General features: G+C 46.6%; 1 protein-coding gene across 2 annotated transcripts in view; it reads right to left on the bottom strand.

The window, feature by feature from the left end:
- The window catches only part of DOP1B (DOP1 leucine zipper like protein B), a 208375-nt gene that overhangs the window by 157548 nt on the left and 24032 nt on the right, over nucleotides 1-26795 (bottom strand). For both annotated transcript variants that reach the window (XR_005747151.1, XM_040338949.1), the window contains exon 2: nucleotides 20167-20328. Coding sequence is in view for 1 of the 2 variants with exons in the window: in XM_040338949.1 (XP_040194883.1) it covers nucleotides 20167-20304 (138 nt within the window). In the remaining variant the exon portion in view is untranslated. The remainder of the gene's footprint in view (nucleotides 1-20166; nucleotides 20329-26795) is intronic.

Raw genomic sequence — 26795 nt, 5'->3', positions numbered from 1 at the left:
CCCCGTTTTACTTATCTGAGCCCCGAATCTCTGTGGGTGCGATCCCGCGTTGCTTTCCCCCAGCTCTTGTCGGCTTTTCATTGGATGATTGATAGCAGTGCAGCCATTGGCTCCTGCTGCTGTCAATCAAATCAATGACGCGGAGCCGAGTCATACACTTGGCGGCTATGGCCACCGAGTGTATCACACAGGAGCGTGCCTGCAAGGTAACCCCCTCAGGAGAGAGCTTCCCAGAGGGGGTTAGCTCTTGCGGGGAGGAGCCGCCGTGGGACCCCAGAAGAGGATGATCGAGGCTACCCTGTGCAAAACAAACTGCACAGCGGAGGTATGACATTTTTTTTTTAAAACTAACCTTTACTATCCTTTTAAAGTCACCGCTTCAAGGAAAACTTTAGTAGTTTTGAGTCGATTTAAATTTTTTTAAAATAACCATAATTTATTTTTATATATCTTTTCTAGAAAATCTTTAAAGGGCAACTCCACTTTTGTGGGGAAAAAAAATAATACTATAGCATATAAAATTGCGACACAAGCCATATTGTAATATAACATTATTAAAAATTACCTTTCTTCACTTGTTTAAAAAAAAAAAAAAAAAAAAATATATATATATATATATATATATATATATATATATATATATATATATATATATATATATATATATATATATATATATATATATATATATATATATATAAAACAATAAAAATCAATTTTATAGAAGATTTTATATATATTATATATACCGGATTTATCGGCGTATAACACGCACCCTAAATTTAGGAAGGAAGTTTCAGGAAAAAAAAATTCCACAGCCCCCCTGCATATAACACGCAGGCACAGTTTACCCTCTATTTTCAGGGTAAAAAAGTGAGTGTTATACACCAATAAATACGGTATATGTGTGTGTGTGTGTGTGTGTGTGTGTGTGTGTGTGTGTGTGTGTGTGTGTGTGTGTGTGTATATATATATATATATATATATATTTTGTTTATATATATATATATATATATATATATATATATATATATATATATATATATATATATATATAATGTATAAAACAAAACCCGTACCTGGGGGTGGGGTGGGGTGTATAGTATGCCTGTGAAGTAGCGCTTGTTTCCCGTGCTTAGAATTGTCCCTGCACAAATACTGACAATACTTGCTGTGGTATTAATATGAGAACACCAGCAAATGTATTCACGTAGCTTTAGGTGCACACTGTGCAGAGGACACAGTACACCAAGTGAAAATACTGCAGCTAGTACAATCACCTGCCTGCCTGTCAGTATATTAGAAAGAGCATACAGGAACGGATCTATCTAAACTCAATACAGTGTATAAATATATAAATAACACCTGGGATGCATATATATCCTCTACACACTGTAGCTGACTCGCCCGCCTGCCTGCCTGCTCTATCTAACTCAAAATAAATGACACGCTCTCTCGCTCTCTATATCTGTCTTTAACCACCGCAACACATTACACAAGGCTGTCATGTAGTCGGCCTTATATAGTGTGGGGCGTGTACTAAACCCCTGAGACATAATTGGCCAAAGCCACCCAGTCCTTTCCACTGACCACCAACGGAAGAAGCATCCTTCCCACTGCCCACCAACGGAAGAAGCATCCTTCCCACTGCCCACCAACGGAAGAAGCATCCTTCCCACTGCCCACCAACGGAAGAAGCATCCTTCCCACTGCCCACCAACGGAAGAAGCATCCTTCCCACTGACCACCAACGGAAGAAGCATCCTTCCCACTGACCACCAACGGAAGAAGCATCCTTCCCACTGACCACCAACGGAAGAAGCATCCTTCCCACTGACCACCAACGGAAGAAGCATCCTTCCCACTGACCACCAACGGAAGAAGCATCCTTCTCACTGACCACCAACGGAAGAAGCATCCTTCTCACTGACCACCAACGGAAGAAGCATCCTTCTCACTGACCACCAACGGAAGAAGCATCCTTCCCACTGACCACCAACAGAAGAAGCATCCTTCCCACTGACCACCAACAGAAGAAGCATCCTTCCCACTGACCACCAACGGAAGAAGCATCCTTCTCACTGACCACCAACGGAAGAAGCATCCTTCTCACTGACCAACGGAAGAAGCATCCTTCCCACTGACCACCAATGGAAGAAGCATCCTTCTCACTGACCACCAATGGAAGAAGCATCCTTCTCACTGACCACCAACGGAAGAAGCATCCTTCTCACTGACCACCAATGGAAGAAGCATCCTTCTCACTGACCACCAACGGAAGAAGCATCCTTCCCACTGACCACCAAGGAAGAAGCATCCTTCCCACTGACCACCAACAGAAGAAGCATCCTTCCCACTGACCACCAACGGAAGAAGCATCCTTCCCACTGACCACCAACGGAAGAAGCATCCTTCCCACTGACCATCAACGAAAGAAGCATCCTTCCCACTGACCACTAACGGAAGAAGCATCCTTCTCACTGACCACCAATGGAAGAAGCATCCTTCTCACTGACCACCAATGGAAGAAGCATCCTTCTCACTGACCAACGGAAGAAGCATCCTTCCCACTGACCACCAATGGAAGAAGCATCCTTCTCACTGACCACCAATGGAAGAAGCATCCTTCTCACTGACCACCAACGGAAGAAGCATCCTTCTCACTGACCACCAATGGAAGAAGCATCCTTCTCACTGACCACCAACGGAAGAAGCATCCTTCCCACTGACCACCAAGGAAGAAGCATCCTTCCCACTGACCACCAACAGAAGAAGCATCCTTCCCACTGACCACCAACGGAAGAAGCATCCTTCCCACTGACCACCAACGGAAGAAGCATCCTTCCCACTGACCACCAACGGAAGAAGCATCCTTCCCACTGACCACCAAGGAAGAAGTATCCTTCTCACTGACCACCAACAGGAGAAGCATCCTTCCCACTGACCACCAACGGAAGAAGCATCCTTCTCACTGACCACCAACGGAAGAAGCATCCTTCTCACTGACCACCAACGGAAGAAGCATCCTTCTCACTGACCACCAACGGAAGAAGCATCCTTCCCACTGACCACCAACGGAAGAAGAATCCTTCTCACTGACCACCAACGGAAGAAGCATCCTTCTCACTGACCACCAACGGAAGAAGCATCCTTCCCACTGACCACCAACGGAAGAAGCATCCTTCTCACTGACCACCAATGGAAGAATGAATTACACAGTAAAACTGGAGAAAATTGTTTCCACCTACTGCGGAGCCCTGGGGGAAAAAATCTGGGGCCCCTGGACAGATACCGCAAGTGTATTCTCTCCACATTATTCTAGCATAGATCATTTTTTTGTTGCCACCACCTTCACCTGGGTAAATTCCCACCTATACGCTTCTACCCATTTTAGGACACACACATTTATGGCACCACACCCACAGATATGATCATTTCTGGTTTAATAATACTTTCTCCTGGGACATTTTCCAGCAAAGAGCAGAACTTGGACACGTGTTGTTATTTTCCCAAATGTCTATTTCTAATTCACTGAACAGAACTCATTTTCTATGCCTTATCCAGCTCCTTCTACTGCCCGTTGATGCATTTTCTATGTATTACATTTCTATGTATTACTGCAAAAATGTCAATAAGTGTGAATAAAACGGGACATATGAAAACATAAACAGAAATATCACAAATCCCCCAATTGTTTTCCAGAAACTGAAGAACTCGCTGTTTTCTGAGAACAAAGGTTTTAAGGGGAAGTACAGAAATCAGAAAACCAGCTGAATTTGCATGGGGAAGTACAGTATGGGCAGTGTTTTCAGGGTACCTACGCTGTAAAAGACACGCACAGCCGCCAACTGAAACGTTGTTTTTTTTCTACACAACTGTATTTTTTTTTAAAGTTTGTTTTTCTGTATAAACATTTTTTGGCCACGTAAATATGAAATACTGCAAATTGCCATTTTCTATTCTCAGTTTGAGAAAACAGGTGGCGCTTGGGGCTCTTATCTTATTTTGTCTCTATATGTTCTTGGTGTTAACAGAACTAAATAGCTCAAGCTAAGAGATGCATATACACAAGTGAACAACTCATCTCTAATAAAGGGTCTCAGGTTGAGATTTCACAGAGGGACAGCCTACCAGAAATAAAAGCAAATTTTGACTTAACCACTTAACCCCCGGACCATATTGCTGGTCAAAGACCAGAGCACTTTTTGCAATTCGGCACTGCGTCGGTTTAACCGACAATTGCGCGGTCGCAATAAGCATTTATTGATTGGTTTGCGCAAAAGTTATAGCGTTTACAAAATAGGGGGTATTTTTATGGCATTTTTATTAATATTTTTTTTTACTAGTAATGGCGGCGATCAGCGATTTTTTTTTTCGGTACTGCGACATTATGGCGGACACTTTTGACACATTTTTGGGACCATTGGCATTTTTATAGCGATCAGTGCTATAAAAATGCATTGGATTACTATAAAAATGCCACTGGCAGTGAAGGGGTTAACACTAGGGGGCGGGGAAGGGGTTAAGTATGTTCCCTGGGTGTGTTCTAACTGTAGGGGGGGGTGGACTGACATGGGGAAATGACTGATCTTCTGTTTATACATTGTATGAACAGAAGATCAGCATTTCTCTCCCTGACAGGACAGGGAGCTGTGTGTTTACACACACAGCTCCCGGTCCTCGCTCTGTAATGAGCGATCGCGTGTGCCCGGCGGCGATCGCGCCCGCCGGGCACGCTCAAGGGAATCGGGGGCAAGCGGGGGGCGCGCGTGCCCCTATTGGCTGCTGGGCGAGGTGACGTATAGCTACGTGCTCTCGCCCAGCAGAGCCGACCTGCCGCCGTATAACGGCGACTAGTCGGCAAGCAGTTAAAGGGGTTGTAAAGGTAAAACAATTTTTTTCTAAAGAGCTTCCTTTACCTTAGTGCAGTCCCCTCCCTTGGACTACAGGAGAGTCAGGACACCCATCAACACACAGCTCCTTTCTCTATCTGCATTGTAGAGCGCATCCTGACTTTCCTGTTGTCCAAGGGAGGGGGCGAGCACGACACTCCACACCAGGGAGAAAGCCTTGCATTACAGTGTGGAGTTACAGACAGAAGAACAGGAAGTGAGGATTTCTCAGAAGAAATAATAACATTTAAAAGCAAAATGGAAGGATGAGGTAAGTGGAGGAGGACTGCACTAAGGTAAAGGAAGATATTTAGGAAAAAAAATTGTACCTTTACAACCCCTTTAAAGTACCGATGTTAAAAAAAAAAGAAAAAAAAAACCTGCAAGGCAATGGCATAATGTGCTAGTATGCATTATGAAATACTCACCTTGGAACAACGTGCTGCTTCTTCCGTTGGTGGTCAGTTTAAAAAAAAAAAAAAAATACAGTATTCAGAATTGCCGTTTTTGGCGATCTGAATACTTTGAAGTGCAAAGGAGAGATTTAGGGTCTTTTAGACCACTGATCTCTCCATAAAGGAGGACCTGTGATCACCTATTACTGTCACAAGGAATGTTTATATTCCTTGTGACAGCAATAAAAGCAATCAAATTTTTTTTTTTTAAACACAAATGTAAAAAAATAAAAAAAATAAGAAAGATTGTTTTTTTTACAGCGCCCTTGTCCCCGCGAGCTCGCGCAGAAAAGAAAACGCATACGCAAGTTGTGCCCGCCTATGAAAACGGTGTTCAAATTACACATGTGAGGTATCGTCACAATCGTCAGGGCGAGAGAAATAATTCTAGCACTAGAGCCCCTCTGTAACTTTAACCCGGTAACCGTTAATTTTTTATTAAGCGACGCCTATGGAGATTTTTTAGGTACCGTAGTTTGTCGCCATGCCACGAGTGTGCGCAAAAAGACACTCATCTGTCCCACAATCCAGCGAGGTGGCCCCCCTGATGATTTAATATGGCCCCCCCTGGGAAATTGTATATATATATTGTTTGTGGCCCCCAGGGCCACAAAAGAAATATACCACATTTACATCGGTGCTGCCTCGGAGGGGACAAGGAGGGGGGCGGGACAAGCGCCATCAGATTACATGAAGAGAATCTCCTGTTTACTCATAGGAAGTCCAGTCTCTTGGGATGCCATTGGATGACTGTTCTGTCTAGCATAGGAGGCGGGACTTTGTATTTAAGAGGTAACCAAGTAAACAAGAAGTTCTCCTGTTTGTAATCCGTCGGCACTCGTCCCCTACGAGGCTGCAGATGGGCATCAATCGGGATGCATTCGTTGCACATGTGAGGATGCATTCGTGGCAATGGTAAGCCTGTGCGCGTTATACGCCGGTAAATAAGGTATATCCAAATAACACACCCAAGCTCATCCTTGGTCCTGAGCAGCGCTCAGGGATTCATTGGGACCACAAAACTGTATCCAAATAACATGCCCAAGCTCATCTCTTCACCACACAGCCACAAAGGCTGTAGAATTCTTGTTGGGCGGTGTATTAGTTGCTCGGACGAACACACTTAGACAGAATTTTAATGGTTCAAAGAATGTCAGGCAAAATGGTCGGCCCTCGAGCATGTTCACTTCATCAAATCTGGCCCGCTTTGAAAAAAGTTTGGACACCCCTGCTCTAGGGGGACCTTTTTTGAGAGGGTTGGGTGGGGTGCATGAAAGGATAAATGCACTAAATGTGCACTTGCCCTTAAAGGGCCAGAAAAGGCTTCCCCACAGAAAGAGAATATCCCTTTAATTTCATAGCAAAACGCTGCTAGAGCATGTTAGTCAGGACAATAGCCTTCCACATCCTGCTGAGGAGTGTTTACACTGCCAAGACACACCCGTCATTACACGCCAGAGAGGCCTACTGCCAACTCCAACAGTAAACACATAAATAGGAAAAGCAATCCGGATTAATATAGCAGATTACTGAACGAATGCTAGATGACTGAGGAACACGAAAGCTGCTCCATATACAACTACAACTGTAAACACATTGGGCCAGATTCACATAGGAACGCAGATCTTTGTGCGGGCGTAACGTATCCTATTTACATTACGCCTCCACAACTTAGACGGGCAAGTGCAGTATTCTCAAAGCACTTGCTCCGTAAGTTGCGGCGGCGTAGCGCAAATAGGCCGGCGTAAGCCCGCCTAATTCAAATGTGGAAGATGTGGGCGTGTGTGAAAACGGTCCGCGAACCCACCATCAGACCAAAATCCATACACACCATCAGACCAAAATCCCAGCGGACAGAGAACGCGGTGACGTAGAAGACACCGACGTTCTCAAACACGGAAGTGCAATGCTTCCACGCATGCGTCGAATCAATTCGACGCATGTGCGGGATTTCGGGACGCTGGTTACACGTCATAACCAGCGGACATGTCCGATTAGGTGTACTAACCATCGGACATGTCCGACGGATAAGTTTCCAGCGGACAAGTTTCTTAGCTTGCTAAGAAACTTTTGTCCGATGGAAACCTGTCCGCTAGGCCGTACACACGGTCGGACCAGTTTCCGCGGACATGTTCGACCGTGTTTACGCGGCCTTACGCAAACGAGGAAACATTTTCAAAATTTGACGCGGGAACGATGTCCATACTTAACATTGGTACGCCGCATGTACGCCTCACATAGCAGGGTTAACTTTACGCCGGGAAAAGCCTAACATAAACGGCGCATCTGTACTGCGTCGGCCGGGCGTATGTTCGTGAATTCGCGTATCTAGCTGATTTACATATTTCTATGCGTAAATCAGCGTACACGCCCCTAGCGGCCAGCGTAAATATGCAAGAGACTTACGCCGGTCGGATCTAATACTAATATATGCGTAACTGATTCTAAGAATCAGGCGCATAGATACGACGGCTCAGACTCAGAGATACGACGGCGTATCTGGAGATACGCCGTCGTATCTCCTTTGAGAATCTGGGCCATTGGGTTTGATTTACTAAAACTGGAGAGTGCAAAATCTGGTGCAGCTCTGCATAGAAACCAATGTGACATAGAGCTGCATGGACACAACTGCTGCAAAGGTAGCTGGATTCAGCCCCCTTTACCTTTTACTAACTAAAATCTAGTGGAATCAATTGCCTTCAGAAGTCACCTAAATAGAGTCCACCTGTGTGCAATATAATCTCAGTATAAATATAGCTGTTCTGTGAAGCCCTCAGAGGTTTGGTAGAGAACCCTTGTGAACAAACAGCATTATGAAGGACAAGGAACGCACCGAGCAGGTCACGGTTAAAGTTGTGGAGATGTTTAAATCAGGGTTAGGTTTTAACGAAATATTCCAAGCTTTGAACATCTCACGGAGCTTCTGTTCAATCCATCATCTGAAAATGGAAAGAGTATGGTAAAACTGCAATCCTACCAAGACATGGCCGTCCACCTAAACTGACAGGCTGGGCAAGGAGAGCATTAATCAGAGAAGCAGCCAGGAGGCCCATGGTAACTCTGGAGGAGCTGCAGAGATCCACAGCTCAGGGGGGAGGATCTGTCCACAGGACGACTATTAGTTGCGCACTCCACAAATCTGCCCTTTATGGAAGAGTGACAAGAAGAAAGCCATCGTTGAAAGAAGAAGCCATGTGGGGGACACAGCAAACATGTGGAAGAAGGTGCTCTGGTCATACAAGACCAAAATGGAACTTTTTGGCCTAAAACAAAAAGCAAAAATGTGTGGCGGAAAACTAACACTGCACATCACCCTGAACACACCATCCCAACTGTGAAACATGGCGGTGGCATCATCATGTTGTGGGGATGCTATACTTCGAAGCTGGTCAGAATTGATGAGAAGATGGATGGAGCCAAATACAGGGCAATCTTAGAAGAAAACCTGTTAGAGTCTGTAAAAGACTTTAAGTGAAACTAAAGGTTCAATTTTTTTTAAAATAACAAACATGTCATACTTACCTCCACTGCGCAGTTCATTTTGTACAGAGCGGCCCCAATCCACCTTTTCCGAGGTCCCACGGCGGGTCTCGCGGCTCTTCCCCGCATTAGATAACCCCCTCTAGGAAGTTCTCTCCCGAGGGGGTTACCTTGCGGGCGCACTCCTAAAATATACATTCGGCTTCCATAGACGCCAAGTGTATGACTCGGGCCCCACCCCCCCGCGTCATTGGAATTGATTGACAGTAGCGGGAGCTAATGGCAGTGCTGCTATCAATCTTTCCAATCTGGAAGCAATTACCTTCCAGCGTCGCGTACGTCGCCGCGTCATCGTCGCGGCGCGAGTAGAGGAGAGCCGATCGGCTGCTCCTGTGACAGGGGGGAGTTTGTGCTGATTGTTCATCAGCACAGCCCCCCCCCCCCCCCCCGAGGATGCCCACTGGACCACCAGGGATGGCCATATAGACCACCAGAAATAAAAAAAATAAAAAAATAAAGGATGCCACCCTAGACCACCAGGGATGAGGAGGACACAGAAAATGGATGCCAATCAGTGCCGCAATGAATGCCAATCAGTGCCCACAATGGGCATCACTGATTGGCAGGCATTGTTTTGCACTGATTGGCATCCATTAGTACAACACATACAATAGTGCCCATCTATGCCCATCAGTGCCACCTATCAGTGCCCATCCAATGCCGCCTATCAGTGCCCGTCCGTGCCGCCTATCAGTGCCCGTCCGTGCCGCCTATCCGTGCCTGTCCGTGCCGCCTATCCGTGCCGCCTATCTGTGCCACCTATACGTGCCCATGCGTGCCACCTATCCTAGCCCATCCATGCCGCCTATCCGTGCCGCCTATCAGTGTTCATCCATGCCGCCCATCAGTGCCCATCAGTGCCGCCTTATCAGTGCCCGTCAGTGCGGTACCATCAGTGCCCATCAGTGAAGGAGAAAACGTACTTATTTACAATGTTTTATAACAGAAACAAAAAAATTACTTTTTTTTTCTAAATTTTCGGTCATTTTCTTATTTTTTTTGCAGAAAATAAATATCCCAGAGGTAATCAAATACCACCAAAAGAAAGCTCTATTTGTGGGTACAAAATGATAAAAATTTAGTTTGGGTACAGTGTAGCATGACCGCGCAATTGTCATTCAAAGTGCAACAGCGCTGAAAGCTAAAAATTGGTCTGGGCGGGAAGGTGTATAAGTGCCCTGTATGGAAGTGGTTAAATAACTCCACCACCTCCACTCCACGAATATTTCTCAGAATGTGATCTCCAGGCCTGTTCAGTGCTGACTTTATACAGTAGCTGCCAAGCAGAAATGAGGAAGCATGCAGAGTGACTCAATCCTGGACATTAGACTGAGTGCCAGGATGTCATTACAGAGTAATGACCCGTGACTCATCCTTGTGGCATTACGAAAACATCTACTGGGATACTGGGAAAATGAAAGTGTATTATGTATAGTAAAGGCTGGTGAAGCTCTAAGAAAAACAGGACTTGGATAACAAACCTTCACCAAACGCACACGGGCATGTGGGGGCCGCATACAGTATAAAAAAAAAAAAAAAAAAGGGTCCATTTCGGTGCCTAGGTGTTGCATATAGCCACCCTTAGAAATGAATGGTCGTGTGCGGGTAGAGCTGCACGATTCTGGCCAAAATGAGAATCACAATTTTTTTGCTTAGAATGAAGATCACGATTCTCTCGGCGTAAAATGTTTTACATTTATACAAAAAAAAAAAAAATGGGCTAACTTTACTGGCTATTTTTTTTTTTAATTCATTAAAGTCGTTTTTTCCAAAAAAATTGCATTTAAAAAGACTGCTGCGCAAATACAGTGCAACAACCGCCATTTTATTCTCTAGGGTCTCTACTAAAAAATGATATAATGTTTGGGGGTTCCAAGTAATTTAGCACTTGCGTCCTAAGTTACGGCGGCGTATCGTAAATGTGCCGGCGTAAGCGCGCCTAATTCAAATTGTGAAGAGGTGGGCGTGTTTTATGTAAATAAAGCGTGACCCCACATAAATGAAGTTTGGAACGAACGGCGCATGCGCCGTCCGCGGCCGTATCCCAGTGCGCATGCTCCAAATCATGTCGCAAATAGTCAATGCTTTCGACGTAACGTAACCTACGCCCTATTCTGAATCGACTTACGCAAACGACGCAAACTACGTGAAATTCGGCGGTGGTTCCGACGTCCATACTTAACATTGGCTGCGCCATCTTTTTGGTGGTTTATCTTTACGCCTGAAAACGCCTTACGTAAATGCCGTATCTTTACTGCGACGGGCGAGCGTACGTTCGTGAATAGGCGTATCTCGCGTTTAAGTGGTTAAACGTTCCTAATTTACATACAGAAGCCAATGTGATACAATGTTTAGACTTAACTTTCCACTGATAAAGAATGTTTTCAAAACTTGGCAGGCTGCCCAGACTTTGGCATTTGGCTGAGAGCAGAGAGGAAATTCTTTGCATACCAAAGTGCAGAGAGAAAATTATTTTCATTTCAAAGATCGCCAAACCCTGTGTCAAGAATCGCAATGGGAAAAAGATTGTGATAACGATTCTTGACGATTAATCGTGCAGCTCTATGTGCGGGTATGCACCGGTATTTGCGTTAACCCCCATATTGTGTATGGACACTATTCCCTTAACGCGGAAGGCCCCTTGACCCGCCCTGCTCTATGGAAAGGGAGCCTTGACTGGTGGATGCTTGGCAACCAAGCAGGGCGTCAACATATTCAGTGAGTTGGAGTGGCTCCTTTGGGGGTTTGGCTACAATAGCACGAGGTGACTGGGTGGAGTCGGAACTCTACAAAAAAACTACGCAGAGGCACGCCTCTCTACTCTCGGGGGAATTTGACATCACACGAGTTGCCCACCCATCCGCCCGTTGCGTGTTTTCGTCACAGCTTCTTGGCAGTTTTACCTTGCCAGCAGTTGGCATTACTTTATGGGCTATGCCCTCAAGTTTAATTACGGGTCAGTTTAATGCCTGTCTCGCACTGATGGTGGAGGCAGGCCTCTTGGACTATACAGTTTGTTGTATAGGCTCACGGTATAACCGTGACTGGCATGGTAACTGGTATTTTGAAAGTTATTATACTAAGACCCCTTTCACATTGAGGCGTTTTTCATGCGGTACAGCGCTAAAAATAGTGCTGCTATACCGCATGAAAAAATCATGCCCTGCAGGCTTCAATGTGGAAGCCAAAGGCTTTCACACTGAAGCGGTGTGGTAGCAGGACCGCTCCAAAAGTCTTGCTAGCCACATCTTTGGAGCGGTATAGGAGCGGGGTGTTTACCGCTCCTATACCGCGCCTTCCCATTGAAATCAATGGGAAACCGCGGTAATACCGCCCGCAATGCGACGGTATATGGGCGCTAAAAATAGCGTTGCTATACCATCACCGCACCTCCGCTGCCCAATGTGAAAGCAGCCTTATGTTCAATAAAGCTGTGGCCTTGCCCTACTTCCAACCTAAAGCGGAGGTTCCGCAGTTTTTTTTTTTTTTCGATTTTTTACTTTTGTGTGCAATGCATAGTTAAACATATATGAGTTTGACACTCAATTGCTATCCGCTTCTAGTCCGATTGCCTCGTTTTACGTCGCAAATAAGGACTTTTAAAAAAACATCCAGGCGTTTTCCGTTTTGCTTGTGGGCATTGTGAAGCCCACAAGCAAAGACTTCCTGGATGCGATGATCCGACGCTCCCAAAATGCACCGCGTAATCTCGCGCATGCGCGTTGACGGCGAGCAGGGCGAGCTGCGCCGTCAACAATTACACATCACCATGACAACGGGGGACGTCACAGATACACGCCCAGCTCCCATGACACACTGGGCCGTCGAGGGAAAAAGAAGGGACACGCCCACTCCCGCGGGGAAACTATACCCGGAAAAGAGATAGAATCACGGGAAATCCTTGAACTACGGAAAAAACAAAACATCGCTTATACATGTACTAAGGCTGCAGTTACTAGTGATATAAAGTTCATATTGAGGGTGAACCTCCGCTTTAAAGTGGTCTATGTGTTTTCTTTTGTTGTGTTCCACATAAAGGGGGTCAAGACAAGCCTAAGCTTCTCAGCAGTCAAGAGTTGTCCCCAGAGCAATATTTACGGAGAAAAGATGGGAATTCCCCTCTCTTTCTGTTGGCCCAGGAAAGTAAACAGAGCTGTGCAATCCCAGGAGGGGTGAATGTGGCAACATGGCTGCAGCTCATGCAAAATGTGCAAACAGTATTCAACTTCAGGCTTTACTGCCCGTTTCCCTTACTTGAGATGCCGGCGCCTGCACCCGAAGCTGATTGAAGAACCGGTTCGGGTGAGGACATCGCTGGATCCAGTGGCGGCTGGTTCTCAACATTTTTGGGGGGGGCGCAAACGAAAAAAAAAAAAAAAAAGAAAAAAATTGCAGCCTCACTGTGCCCATCAAATGCAGCCACTGTGCCATCAATTGTCACCACTGTGCCATGCCATCAAATGCAGCCACTGTGCCATCAATTGTCACCACTGTGCCATGCCATCAAATGCAGTCACTGTGCCATGCCATCAAACGCAGCCACTGCGCCATTAATTGTCACCACTGTGCCATGCCATCAAACGCAGCCACTGTGCCATCAATTGTCACCACTGTGTCATGCCATTAAATGCAGTCACTATGCCATCAATTTGCACCACTGTGCCATGCCATCAAACGCAGCCACTGTGCCATCAATTGTCACCACTGTGCCATGCCATCAAACGCAGCCACTGTGCCATCAATTGTCACCACTGTGCCATGCCATCAAACACAGTCACTGTGCCATGCCATCAAACGCAGCCACTGTGCCATCAATTGTCACCACTGTGCCATGCCATCAAACGCAGCCACTGTGCCATCAATTCGCACCACTGTGTCATGACATCAAACGCATTCACTGTGCCATGCCATCAAACACAGCCACTGTGCCATCAATTGTCGCCACTGTGGCAATTGTCACGACTGTGCCCTTTAATTGTCGCCACTGTGCATGTCACTGTGCCCTTTAATTGTTGCCACTGTGCCCATTGATGCGACTGTGCCCTTTGATGCCACTGTGCCCATTGTCGCCGCTGTGCCCTGTAAAATGCACTTACCTTTCTCCTTCCACGTCCCTCGATGTCTTCTCCCACCTTGGTGACGCTTCAGCCAATCAGGTTACCGATAACCAGAATCGGTGAACCTGATTGGCTGACACGGCCGTCAGTCTTATCCAAGGAACGCACCCCCCTGTACGTTCCGCTGGCTCCGATAGGCACTTTCGCACAGCCAACCAGCTGCTGTTATTTAGGTGGTCGGCGCTCAATTTCCGGCCATCTGAATAGACCAGCGGCAGCTGTCAACAATAACATACATTCATGCAATGCATGAATGTATGTTATTTCAGTGGCGCCGCGGAGCCAGAGGGGGCGGCGCTCCAGCGCCCTCTATAGACGGACCGCCACTGGCTGGATCTCTGAACAAGTAAGTGTCCTTATATTAAAAGTCAGCAGCTACAGTATTTGTAGCTACTGACTTTAAAAAAAAATTTGGGGGGGGGGGGGGGGGTCGGCGACTGGAGCTCCTCTAATTTAGGAGCTTGGCATACTCTGACTCCCTGACACTGAGTGCTGTGCAGCCTGACAACCATACAAAGAATAGGTGAAGCCCAGGGAGGTGACATGACTTCACGCATGGAAAGACAAACAGTTCAAACCAGGAAGCTGAAGCGCGCAAACAGGATGCAGACCAGCACAATGGAGCGATGTGTCCTCACTTCATACAGGGAACAAGTGATCTTTTCTTTGCCTTAAAGTGGAACTTTAGTCTAAAAATTAAGTCCTACTAGATCACTTCAGGCTAGTCCTTTTTGCAGGTATAGTATGTAAAAAAATAAAAAAAATAAAGTGCCTATACTGTTTAACTACCTCCAGTCCGGGCCTTTTCTGTAACATACAGTATTTTTTGCTATAAAATTACTTAGAGCCTCCAAACATAATACATTTCTTTTAAAGCAGAGGCCCTAGAGAATAAAATTGGTGGATTTTACAATTTTGTATGTCACATGGAATTTGCGCAGTGTTTTTTTAAAAGCATTTTTTTGGGGGGGAAAAAAACACTTTTTAAAATTTTGTTGCAAAAAACAATACATTACACAATATTTTTGTAAAATATAAAAGCTGAAGCTACACCGAGTAAATAGATACCAAACATGTCATGCTTTAAAATTGCGCCCAATCAGCCTTTGTTCTCCCTGTCTGACCCTCCTCTCGGAAGTGTTCCCCGGAAGTAATCACGTGACCCGTGAGGCTGGACCAGGCCCCATCCACAGTGGCGGAGCGTCTATAGAGGGCGCCGGAGCGCCACCCCCTCTGGCTCTTGCACCGCCACTGATTACAACAACATAGATTCATGCATTGCATGAATCTATGTTATTGTTGCTGCTGCCGCCGACTATTCAGATGGCCGGATGGTGAGCGCCGGCCACCTGAATAACGGCAGCTGGTTGGCTGTGTGGAAGTGCCTATCAGAGCCAGCGGCTCCAATAGGAGTACAGCCCTCAGGCTTCCAGGAACTTATCGAAGGGACGCACGGGGGGTGTGGTGCGTTCCTTAGATAAGACTGGCAGGCGTCTCAGCCTGCCAGATTGGCTGAAGCGTCATCAAAGGCGGGAGAAGACATCGAGGGACGTGAAAGGAGGATGGCCGACCCCCAGAAAGGTAAGTGCCGGGCGGGGGGAGGGGCATTTTAAAGGTCACAGCGGCGACAATGGGCACAGCGGCATCAATGGGCACAGTGACGACAATGGGCACAGGGGCGACAATGGGCACAGGGGCGACAATGGGCACAGGGGCGACAATTAAAGGGCACAGTTGCGACAATTAAAGGGCACAGTGGCGACAATTGGCACAGTGGTGACAATTAAAGGGCACAATGGCGACAATTGTCACAGTGGCTGCGTTTGATGGCATGGCACAGTGGCTGCATTTGATGGCATGGCACAGTGGTGACAATTGATGGCACAGTGGCTGTGTTTGATGGCATGGCACAGTGACTGCGTTTTATTTCATGGCACAGTGGTGACAATTGACGGCACAGTGGCTGCGTTTGATGGCATGGCACAGTGACTGCATTTGATGGCATGGCACAGTGACTGCATTTGATGGCATGGCACAGTGACTGCATTTGATGGCATGGCACAGTGACTGCATTTGATGGCATGGCACAGTGGTGACAATTGATGGCACAGTGGTGACAATTGATTGCACAGTGGCTGCTTTTGATGGCATGGCACAGTGGCTGCGTTTGATGGCATGGCACAGTGGTGACAATTGATGGCACACTGGCTGCTTTTGATGGCATGGCACAGTGGTGACAATTGATGGCACAGTGGCTGCTTTTGATGGCATGGCACAGTCGTAACAATTGTCTCAGCCAATCAGGTTTACCGGTAACCTGATTGGCTGAAGCGTCATCAAAGGCGGGAGAAGACATCGAGGGACGTGAAAGGAGGATGGCCGACCCCCAGAAAGGTAAGTGCCGGGCGGGGGAGGGGCATTTTAAAGGTCACAGCGGCGACAATGGGCACAGCGGCATCAATGGGCACAGTGACGACAATGGGCACAGGGGCGACAATGGGCACAGGGGCGACAATGGGCACAGGGGCGACAATGGGCACAGGGGCGACAATTAAAGGGCACAGTGGCGACAATTGTCACAGTGGCTGCGTTTGATGGCACAGTGGCTGCATTTGATGGCATGGCACAGTGGCTGCATTTGATGGCACAGTGGCTGTGTTTGATGGCATGGCACAGTGTCTGCGTTTGATGGCATGGCACAGTGGTAACAATTGATGGCACACTGGCTGCTTTTGATGGCATGGCACAGTGGTGACAATTGATGGCACAGTGGCTGCTTTTGATGGCATGGCACAGTGGTGACAATTGATGGCACAGTGGCTGCATTTGAAGGGCCCAGTGGCTGCATTTGATGGGCACAGTGAGGCTGCAATTGTTTTTTTTCGCTTGCGCCCCCCCCCAAGAATTTTGAGCATCAGCTGCCACTGCTCATCCTGAAGGCCACAGGACAGGCCCGAAGACTCCACACATTCTGCTATCTTCACTTCTAAGCAGCCCATGGATCCGGGACGAGGACTACAGGATGTTACAGATGAGCCTTCTTTCCTTACCTTCTCGTGTTTTGTATAATGGGTCATTAAAAGAACCTCTTTAATACTGCACTTAGGTGGCGCTTCCTTTCTCTACCCCTCTTTTGTTTGGAGTCAGCTCTCTGAGGACAGCAGCCGCCATTCAACAGCCACATCACCTGTATTTTTAACCATTGAACTGCCTGTTACTATTATTTCTAATGGACTAATCGCCATACCCCTACTTATACATGCACTTTGTATCTGCGCTGACAGTTATCTCTCCTACTGTATTAATTAAAATTGCGCACGCCCGACAAACTATGTAAATTTTACTATTCATAAGCGACGCTTTAATAGCCTTTACAGCAGGGGTCTCAAACTGGCGGCCCTCCAGCTGTTACGGAACTACAAGTCCTACATGAGGCATTGCAAAAGCTGAGAGTTACAAGCATGACTCCCAAAGGCAGAGAAATAATGGGACTTGTAGTTCTGCAACAGCTGGAGGGCCGCAAGTTTGAGACCCCTGCTTTACAGGTTACCACTTTAGATTTACAGAGGAGGAATTACTGCTCATGACCTCACGTTCGCAGCTATACCTCACATGTGTAGGATGATCGCTGTTTGCGTGCGTGTGCGACCAAAGCACGCGTTCTCCTTTGCGTGCAACCACAGGACAGGGGGGGCACTTTATATATTTATTCATTTTACACTGTTGCTTTAATTTTTCGCTGAAGAGCCGATGCGTGTACCTGGCAGCCGTGATGTCCGCCGGGTACACGTGATCGGCGGTGACACAGCAGGTGACAGCAGGGACGTGGAGCTCTGTGTGTAAACACAGAGCTCCACGTGCTGTCAGAGGAGAGGAGACCGATCTGTGTCCCTTGTACATAGGGACATAGCATTAGTCACCTCCCCCAGTCACCCCCCTCCCCCCACACAGTTAGAACACACCCAGGATACACATTTAACCCCTTCCTCACCCCCCTAGTGTTAACCCCTTCCTTGCCAGTCACATTTATACAGTAATTAGTGCATTTTTATAGCTCTGATCGCTGTATAAATGTGAATGGTCCCAAATTTGTGTCAAAAGTGTCCGATACGTCCGCCGCAATATCGCAGTCCCAATAAAAATCGCAGATCGCCGCCATTACTAGTAAAAAAATAAAAATAAAATCATAATTCTGTTCCCCATTTTGTAGGCGCTGTAACTTTTGCGCAAACCAGTCGCTTATTGCGATTTTTTTTTTTTTTTTACAAAAATACGTTGAAAAATACGTATCGGCCTTAACTGAGAAAAAAAAAAAAATTTAAAAAAAAAATTGGGATATTTATTATAGCAACAAGTAAAAAATATATATATTTTTTAAAAATTGTCGCTCTTTTTTTGTTTATAGCGCAAAAAATAAAAACCGCAGAGGTGATCAAATACCACCAAAATAAAGCTATATTTGTGGGGAAAAAAGGATGTCAATTTTGTTTGGGAGCCACATCGCACGACCGCGCAAATGTCAGTTAAAGCGACGCAGTGCCGGAAGCTGAAATTTCGCCTGGGAACGAAGGGGGTTTATGTGCCTGGTAAGCAAGTGGTTAAAAACATTCAAAACACCAAGATCTGTGTTTTTGAATGCTTACAAGTTTCAAAAAATTGTGCCAATGATAAACCGGAAGTGATGTTACGTCATCGCTTTTTACTATAATAAACAGCCGATCAAAGCCAATCCAGACTTTGGTTGGCTGTCCGGCCAGCCAGCGATGCTCGGGTCTCCCGGTAGGACGAGAGAGCCCGAGAGCCATGGAATGCGGTGAGAGGAAGGGGGCTGTCCCCTCCCACTGCTTGTAATGGCAATCAAGCGGCGGGTGAGTCGTTACGATTGCCTTTACCAGAGAGCCAACCGCCAGCTCTAAAAAACAATACCAGGGTGATGCCTGCAGCGGCAGGCATCATCCCTGTATAGCCACCAAAAGTCCAGCAATGTACGTTGCTGGACAAGAAGTGGTTAAAATCCAGCAATACTCCGTCTCACCCTGCGCTGTACATGCTCAGGTGCCCTGGGTTCAGAGGACCCCCAAATGCATCAGCCATTTCTGTACCCTATCAGGTCTTCCCATGCCATCAGCAGATTATGGGTGATTTGGAGGCGGTCTCATCAGCCTTTTAAATATGCCTATGCATGACATGCCTTTGTGAGTATTCACTTGGTATTTATTTATTTAATAAAATTGAGTTATGGTAATGCGCTAGGTTGGTGCGCCCTCTCTTTTGTTGTTTTATAGTTTGCCAAGGGAAATAAATGAATGAATGAATGAATGAAACCCACAGTCCTGAGAGGGCAGCAAGATGGACAGGGCTATACCTACAAGATTAACAAAGGCACATTCCCCAGAACTCCCGTAAACATTGGGCTAGATTCACATAGATTAGCGGATCTTTAGATCCGCGTAATCTATGTGATTTACGATCCGCCGGAGCAATTTTGCGAGGCTAGTGCAGTATTCACAAAGCACTTACCTCGAAACTTGCACCGGCGGATCCTAACTCCCCCGGCGGAATTCAAATTCCGCGGCTAGGGGGAGTGTACAATTTAAATCAGGCGTGCTCCCGCGCCGATTGAACTGCGCATGCGCCGCCGGCGAAATTTCCCAGTGCGCATGCTCCAAATGACGTCGCTAGGACGTCATTGTTTTCGGCGGCAACGTAAATTGCGGCCATCCGTATTCCAGACCGACTTACGCAAACGACGTAAAAATTTGAAACTCGGCGTGGGAACGACGGCCATACTTAACATTAGCTACCCCTCATATAGCAGGGGTAACTATCCGCAGGAAAAAGCCGAACGCAAACGACGTAAAAAAAAAGCTACGGGCGGGCGTTCGTTTCTGAATCGGCGGAAATCGGAATTTGCATATTCCTCGCGTAAACCGAGGAAACCGAAGCGACACCTAGCGGCCGGCGGGATATTGCAGCCTAAGATCCGACGGTGTAAGTCACTTACACCAGTGGGATCTAAGAGAGATCTATGCGTAACTGATTCTTATGAATCAGTCGCATAGATCCGACCGTCGGATCTCAGAGATACGGCGGCGGATCAGGAGATCCGCCGTCGTATCTCTTGATGAATCTGGCCCATTATGTTTCCCCTCCTCCTTGTACCTTATTGAGTTTTCCAAGCGATGAGATGAGATCGGCCCATTCTGTAGAGGACTCGAAGTTCCTCAGAGCCTTTTCGATGACGGAGGAGTAATTTCTATATCTGTAATCCCCCAGCAGCTCCTGCTCTTCTGGGTCCATCTTTCATCCTTGCCGGAGGACACCCTACAAACAGAACAAAGGGTGGGTTTTGGTTAAAAATGAAGAAATGGGACAGTCACAGTACCAAATTTCAAAAACACTCAACTTCTTTCTTTAGAAACCAAGGATATCTTAAAAGAGAGGACAATAATACAACTATTGGATCAATATGAGTATTGGAGCCGTCCCCACCAGGTTTACACCCATTCAACTATCATTACAACATTATAGCAGCAAGAAAATTGTATCTATTGTAATAATTGTTACCCATTGTATCAGATAGGCCTGTATGATGGGATATCCGACTTTCTAAGCTACATGTGTCAAACACAAGGCCTGTGGGCCAAATCCGGCCGTCCCACCAAGTTTTGCAGCTGGAACGTGGGAGAACTCCATTCCGCCACCTCCAACTCTCCCCCTCTGCTCCCGCTCCCCACTGTTACTTGTAAATACAGAAGTCTTCTGTGTTTACAAGGGACAGCTTTGTACATGGTGTACCCCTAAACCCTGCACTCTGTACATAGGGCGACCCCCCCCCCCCCGAACTGCACCCTGTACATAGGGCGACCCCCCCGAACTGCACCATGCACATAGGGCGACCTCCCGAACTCTGCACTCTCTACATAGGGAGACCCCCCCGAACTCTGCACTCTCTACATAGGGCACCCCCCGAACTCTGCACTCTCTACATAGGGCACCCCCCGAACTCTGCACTCTCTACATAGGGCACCCCCCGAACTCTGCACTCTCTACATAGGGCACCCCCCGAACTCTGCACTCTCTACATAGGGCACCCCCCGAACGCTGCACTCTCTACATAGGGCACCCCCCGAACGCTGCACTCTCTACATAGGGCACCCCCCGAACGCTGCACTCTCTACATAGGGCACCCCCGAACGCTGCACTCTCTACATAGGGCACCCCCGAACGCTGCACTCTGTACATAGGGCACCCCTGAACGCTGCACTCTGTACATAGGGCACCCCCGAACGCTGCACTCTGTACATAGGGCACCCCCGAACGCTGCACTCTGTACATAGGGCACCCCCGAACGCTGCACTCTGTACATAGGGCACCCCCGAACGCTGCACTCTGTACATAGGGCACTCTGTATATAGGGCACCCCTGAACTCTGCACTTAATGCACTCTTGAGCTCTACCCTCTGTACATACCGTAATCCTGGACCCTGCAATCTACGCCTTTTTTAGACCAAAGGTCTACTTCTTGAGGAGATAAGCGAGTTGAAAAAAAAAAAAAAAAAAAACATGTGTGTCTATGCTATAAATGAAACCAATGTTAAAAAAATGCCACTGTAGACCAGAAGGCGTCTCAAGTGTCTGGGAGAACTGCAGTGGGTCATTGAATAAGGTCAGATATCAAGTCTCCCCTATAGGAGCACATAAGGGCATTATCCTTAGAACTGTGATGTCATCCTGCCGCAGGCCATAGCTTGACTGCTTGGAAAAAAGGTTTTAAAAAAAAAAAAGATATTTGCATTGAGATTTATTCCAAACTGTGTGCAGGAAAGATAACAACACTAGGGGTTGGGCTACATTTAAAAGCTGGTAGTTGCATTGCCTTTCCTTCTACTTTAAGAGCCCATTTAAATGTGTGTGGTCAGTTAATGCACATGCATTATGCTACCTGTTAACATGCGTTGCACTAAGGCAGCCCATTGAAATTAATGAGCTTCCACCACATCAATAATGTTCCAAAAATTGGATGTTGCAAAATGTTTACTATAACAGGCCACAGTGCACTACGGTTCATTGCCATGCATTGCAACACGCCTGTGTTGACCCCTTCATCTGTATCAAAAATGTAAAATAACTTCCAGGACTCAGGGAACCCCTGCTAATAATTACTAGATCAACAGCTCGGGGTTCATTAGCATGAACAGTAATGCTCTTTACATTAGTCACAAGAGGGAACAATACCCCCAATCCCTTACGGATAACCAAAAACATCATTAGTGTCATTGGTTAGTTATCTAAGAGGTAGAAGTTCCCAATTGCTCAGGGACCCTCTCCCAGCAACCTCTGGGAAAAACCCTAGTTGAGAAAGACTGGGTGGACAGTGAAGTAGGACCCTTTTTTATTGCAGACCACTGAAAAAGGACCCCCTACATTGGTGGGCAGTTGAGAAGGACCTCCTTACACTAAAGGTCAGTGATGGAGGATGCCCTAAATTGAAGGTCAGAGAAGGATGCCCACCCTACATTGAAGTTCAGGGGAGAAGGACCCCCTACATTGAAGGCCAGTGGAGAAGGACCAATTACTTTGGTGGACAGGTAACGACGCCCTACATTGAAGGTCAGTGGAGAAGGACGCCCTACATTTAAGGTCAGTGGAGAAGGACGCCCTACATTAAAGGTCAGTGGAGAAGGACGCCCTACATTAAAGGTTATAGGAGAAGGGCGCCCTACATTGAAGGTCAGTGGAGAAGGATGCCCTACATTAAAGGTCAGTTGAGAAGGGTGCCCTACATTGAAGGTCAGTGGAGAAGGACGCCCTACATTGAAGGTCAGTGGAGAAGGACGCCCTACATTGAAGGTCAGTGGAGAAGGACGCCCTACATTGAAGGTCAGTGGAGAAGGACGCCCTACAATGAAGGTCAGTGGAGAAGGACGCCCTACATTGAAGGTCAGTTGAGAAGGACGCCCTACATTGAAGGTCAGTTGAGAAGGACGCCCTACATTGAAGGTCAGTGATGAAGGACGCCCTACATTGAAGGTCAGTGATGAAGGACGCCCTACATTGAAGGTCAGTGATGAAGGACGCCCTACATTCAAAGTCAGTGGAGAAGGATGCCCTACATTTAAGGTCTGTGGAGAAGGATGCCCTACATTGAAGTTCAGTGGAGAAGGATGCCCTACATTGAAGTTCAGTGAAGAAGGATGTCCATCCTACAATGAAGTTCAGTGGAGAAGAATGTCCATCCTACATTGAAGGTCAGTGGCAAAGGATGTCCATCCTACATTGAAGGTCAGTGGCGAAGGATGTCCGTCCATTCTACATTGAAGGTCAGTGGAGAACGACACCCTTACATTGGTGGACAATGGGAGAAGAACAACCTTTGCTTTTAATTGTGGGCTTATTGACCATTCTGCATAGATCAGGGTGGTCACTGCTGGTCAGTGGAAAGAAGGGCTCATTGCACCACTGGAGGAAAGTTCAAAACTAAATCTTAGAAAATATTATTTTACTGAAAGGGTAGTTACCCACTTCAGCCCCGGACCATTTGGCTGCCCAAAGACCAGAGCACTTTTTGTGAATTCAGAACTGCGTCAATTTAACTGACAATTGCGCGGTCGTGCGACGTGGCTCGCAAACCAAATTTACGTCCTTTTTTACCCACAAATAGAGCTTTCTTTTGGTGGTATTTGATCACCTCTGCAGTATTTATTTTTTGCGCTATAAACAAAAATAGAGCGAATATTTTTAAAAAAAAAAGCAATATTTTTTAATTTTTGCTGTAATAAATATCCCCCAAAAATAGATTTTTTTTTCTTTTCTCGGTTTAGGCCGATACGTATTCTTCTACATATTGTTTTCGGCGGCAACGTCAATTGCGGCCATCCGTATTCCAGACCGACTTACGCAAACGACGTAAAAATTTGAAACTCGGCGCGGGAACGACGGCCATACTTAACATTAGCTACCCCTCATATAGCAGGGGTAACTATCCGCCGGAAAAAGCCGAACGCAAACGACGTAAAAAAAAAGCGACGGGCGGGCGTTCGTTTCTGAATCGGCGGTTCTCCTCATTTGCATATCCGACGCGTAAAAGACCGAGGCGACACCTAGCGGCCGGCGGGAGATTTCAGCCTAAGATCTGACGGTGTAAGTCACTTACACCAGTCAGATCTAAGGGAGATCTATGCGGAACTGATTCTTATGAATCAGTCGCATAGATCCGACCGTCGGATCTTAGAGATACGACGGCAGATCAGGAGATCCGTCGTTGTATCTCTTTGTGAATCTGGCCCACTGTCACACCAAGTTCAATGCTTCCGAGCATGCGTCAACCTATTCTGAGCATGCCTGTTTTTTTCTCCGTCGGAGTTCCATACAGACGAACGGAATTTGCAATAGAAATGTTTTTCATCTGAAAAAAAGAGAACATGTTCTCTTTCTAAGTCTGTCGGAATTTGCGATGGAAAAACTCAGGATGGGGCACACACACGGTTGAAATATCCAATTAAAAAATTCCGTCTGACTTTTTCCCCTCGGAAATTCCGATCGTGTGTACAAGGCATAACAGATAGCCAAAACATCACTGGTGTCATTGGTTATTTATTGGAGAGGCAGAAGTTACTAAACCCCCAGAAACCTCAGCAGGAACGCTAGTTGAGAAAGCGTGGATTACAGAGCCATGTTGTGCTGGTGACATACGCTTCCTTCTCTGTGATTTGGTTTATATGTCAACAGCAAACAGTTTCACAATCAGTTGACTTTCTCACTTCCCCTCGCGTTTTACTGCAATCTGGGATTTTCTGTGCTGGTGCCGACCTCCTATTGTGCAAAGGACCTAAATACAAGTCAGAGGGCCCTGGTGCAAGATGTGACCTGGTCCTCCTTACACCATAACATCAGTGGCGGCCCGTCCATATGGACGCCCGGGCGCCGCCCCCCCCCCCCCCCCCCCCCCTGTAGTCACAAAAAAAAAAAAAAAACGGGCCCTTTAAGAATTTTTATTTGGCTTAAAATGTCATTTTTACATTTTAACTGCAGTGATGGCGGCCGTCTATAGAGGGCGCTGCAGCGCCACCCCCTCTCGCAAATAACATATATTCATGCATTATATTGCACGAATGTATGTTATTGTTGGTTGCCAGCTGCCGCTGGTCTATTCAAATAACCGGACATAGGGGGCCGGTTACCTGAATAACGACAGCTGGTTGGCTGAGCGGAAGCGCTGGCTCTGATAGGCTTTCCGAGTACAGCCCTAGTCTCCCGCAAGGTCTATCCTCAGAACGTAAGGGGGCTGCGTTCCTTGGATAAGACTGACGGCCGTTTCAGCCAATAACGTTCCCGGATTCTGGTTATCAGGAACCTGATTGGCTGAAGCGTCAACAAGGCGGGAGAAGACTTCGAGGGAGGACATGGAAGCAGAAAAGGTAAGTGCATTTTACAGGGAACAGCGGCGACAATGGGCACAGAGGCGACAAAGGGCACAGAGGCATCAATTAAAGGGCACAGCACAGTGACAACAATGGGCACAGTGGCAACAATTAAAGGGCACAGCACAGTGACAATAATGGGCACAGTGGCAACAATTAAAGGGCACAGCACAGTGACAACAATGGGCACAGTGGCAACAATTAAAGGGCACAGCACAGTGACAACAATGGGTACAGTGGCAACAATTAAAGGGCACAGCACAGTGACAACAATGGGCACAGTGGAAACAATTAAAGGGCACAGCACAGTGACATGCACAGTGGCAACAATGGGCACAGTGGTGACAATTAGCACAGTGGCTGCGTTTGATGGCACAGCACAGTGGTGACAATTGATGGCATGGCACAGTGGTGACAAATGATGGCACGGCACAGTGGTGACAAATGATGGCACGGCACAGTGGTGACAAATGATGGCACGGCACAGTGGTGACAAATGATGGCACGGCACAGTGGTGACAAATGATGGCACGGCGGCTGCGTTTGATGGCATGGCACAGTGGTGACAATTGATGGCACAGTGACTGCGTTTGATGGCATGGCACAGTGGTGACAATTGATGGCACAGTGAGACTGCAATTTTTTTTTTTTTTTCATTTGCGCCCCCCCAGCACCAGCCGCCACTGCATAACATCCAGGTCAGAGGTAATCAGCGGGATGTCACCGGAGCACAAAGATGAGCCTAAACCACAAGAAAGTTTCCTGCTCAGCCCTTTTTCTAGGATTAAATTTGGGCTTCGTGGATTTACAAGATACAGAAATGAATCCCATTAGAAATGAGATGTAATCCAGCTAATCGGTTTATAAATAGTCTAGCTGTGTAACCTTCTTTGAAGGGTAATGTGTGACTATTTGTAATTAACAGGGATTTTCTACTAAACCTGTCAATTTATTCAGTTAACCCTTGAGTGTCTAATAATTAAGATTTCCAATGATGCAAAAAGCTATGTATGGTGCTAAAACTTATCTGAAACTCCCCCACCTTTAGTTTCTACATTCATTCTGCATGTGAGTGGGCAGACAGCCCGTCCTGGAGTCCCTCGATGCCGACATCGAGGGACTCCAGGACAGGTAAGTGTCCTAGTATTAAGTATTAAGCCAAAGAACAAAAACATACAGCGCACAAGGGTTAAGTGAATGTCACTTTATAGTCTCTAATATAATATAGAAAAACATATATGCATGAATAATTGAAATGGCCACAAATAGCACACAGGAAAATAGAACATTAAAATAGTCTAATAAAAAAATATATAAATAGTCCACATTACATAGGCAGAAGTTCATGTGGAGATGGTAGAGTGAAAA

The sequence above is a fragment of the Rana temporaria genome, chromosome 2 (assembly GCF_905171775.1).
Source record: "Rana temporaria chromosome 2, aRanTem1.1, whole genome shotgun sequence".
Classification (NCBI taxonomy): Eukaryota; Metazoa; Chordata; class Amphibia; order Anura; family Ranidae; genus Rana; species Rana temporaria.
Note: the sequence above shows the minus strand (reverse complement) of the source record. Positions and strands in the feature narration are given on the sequence as shown.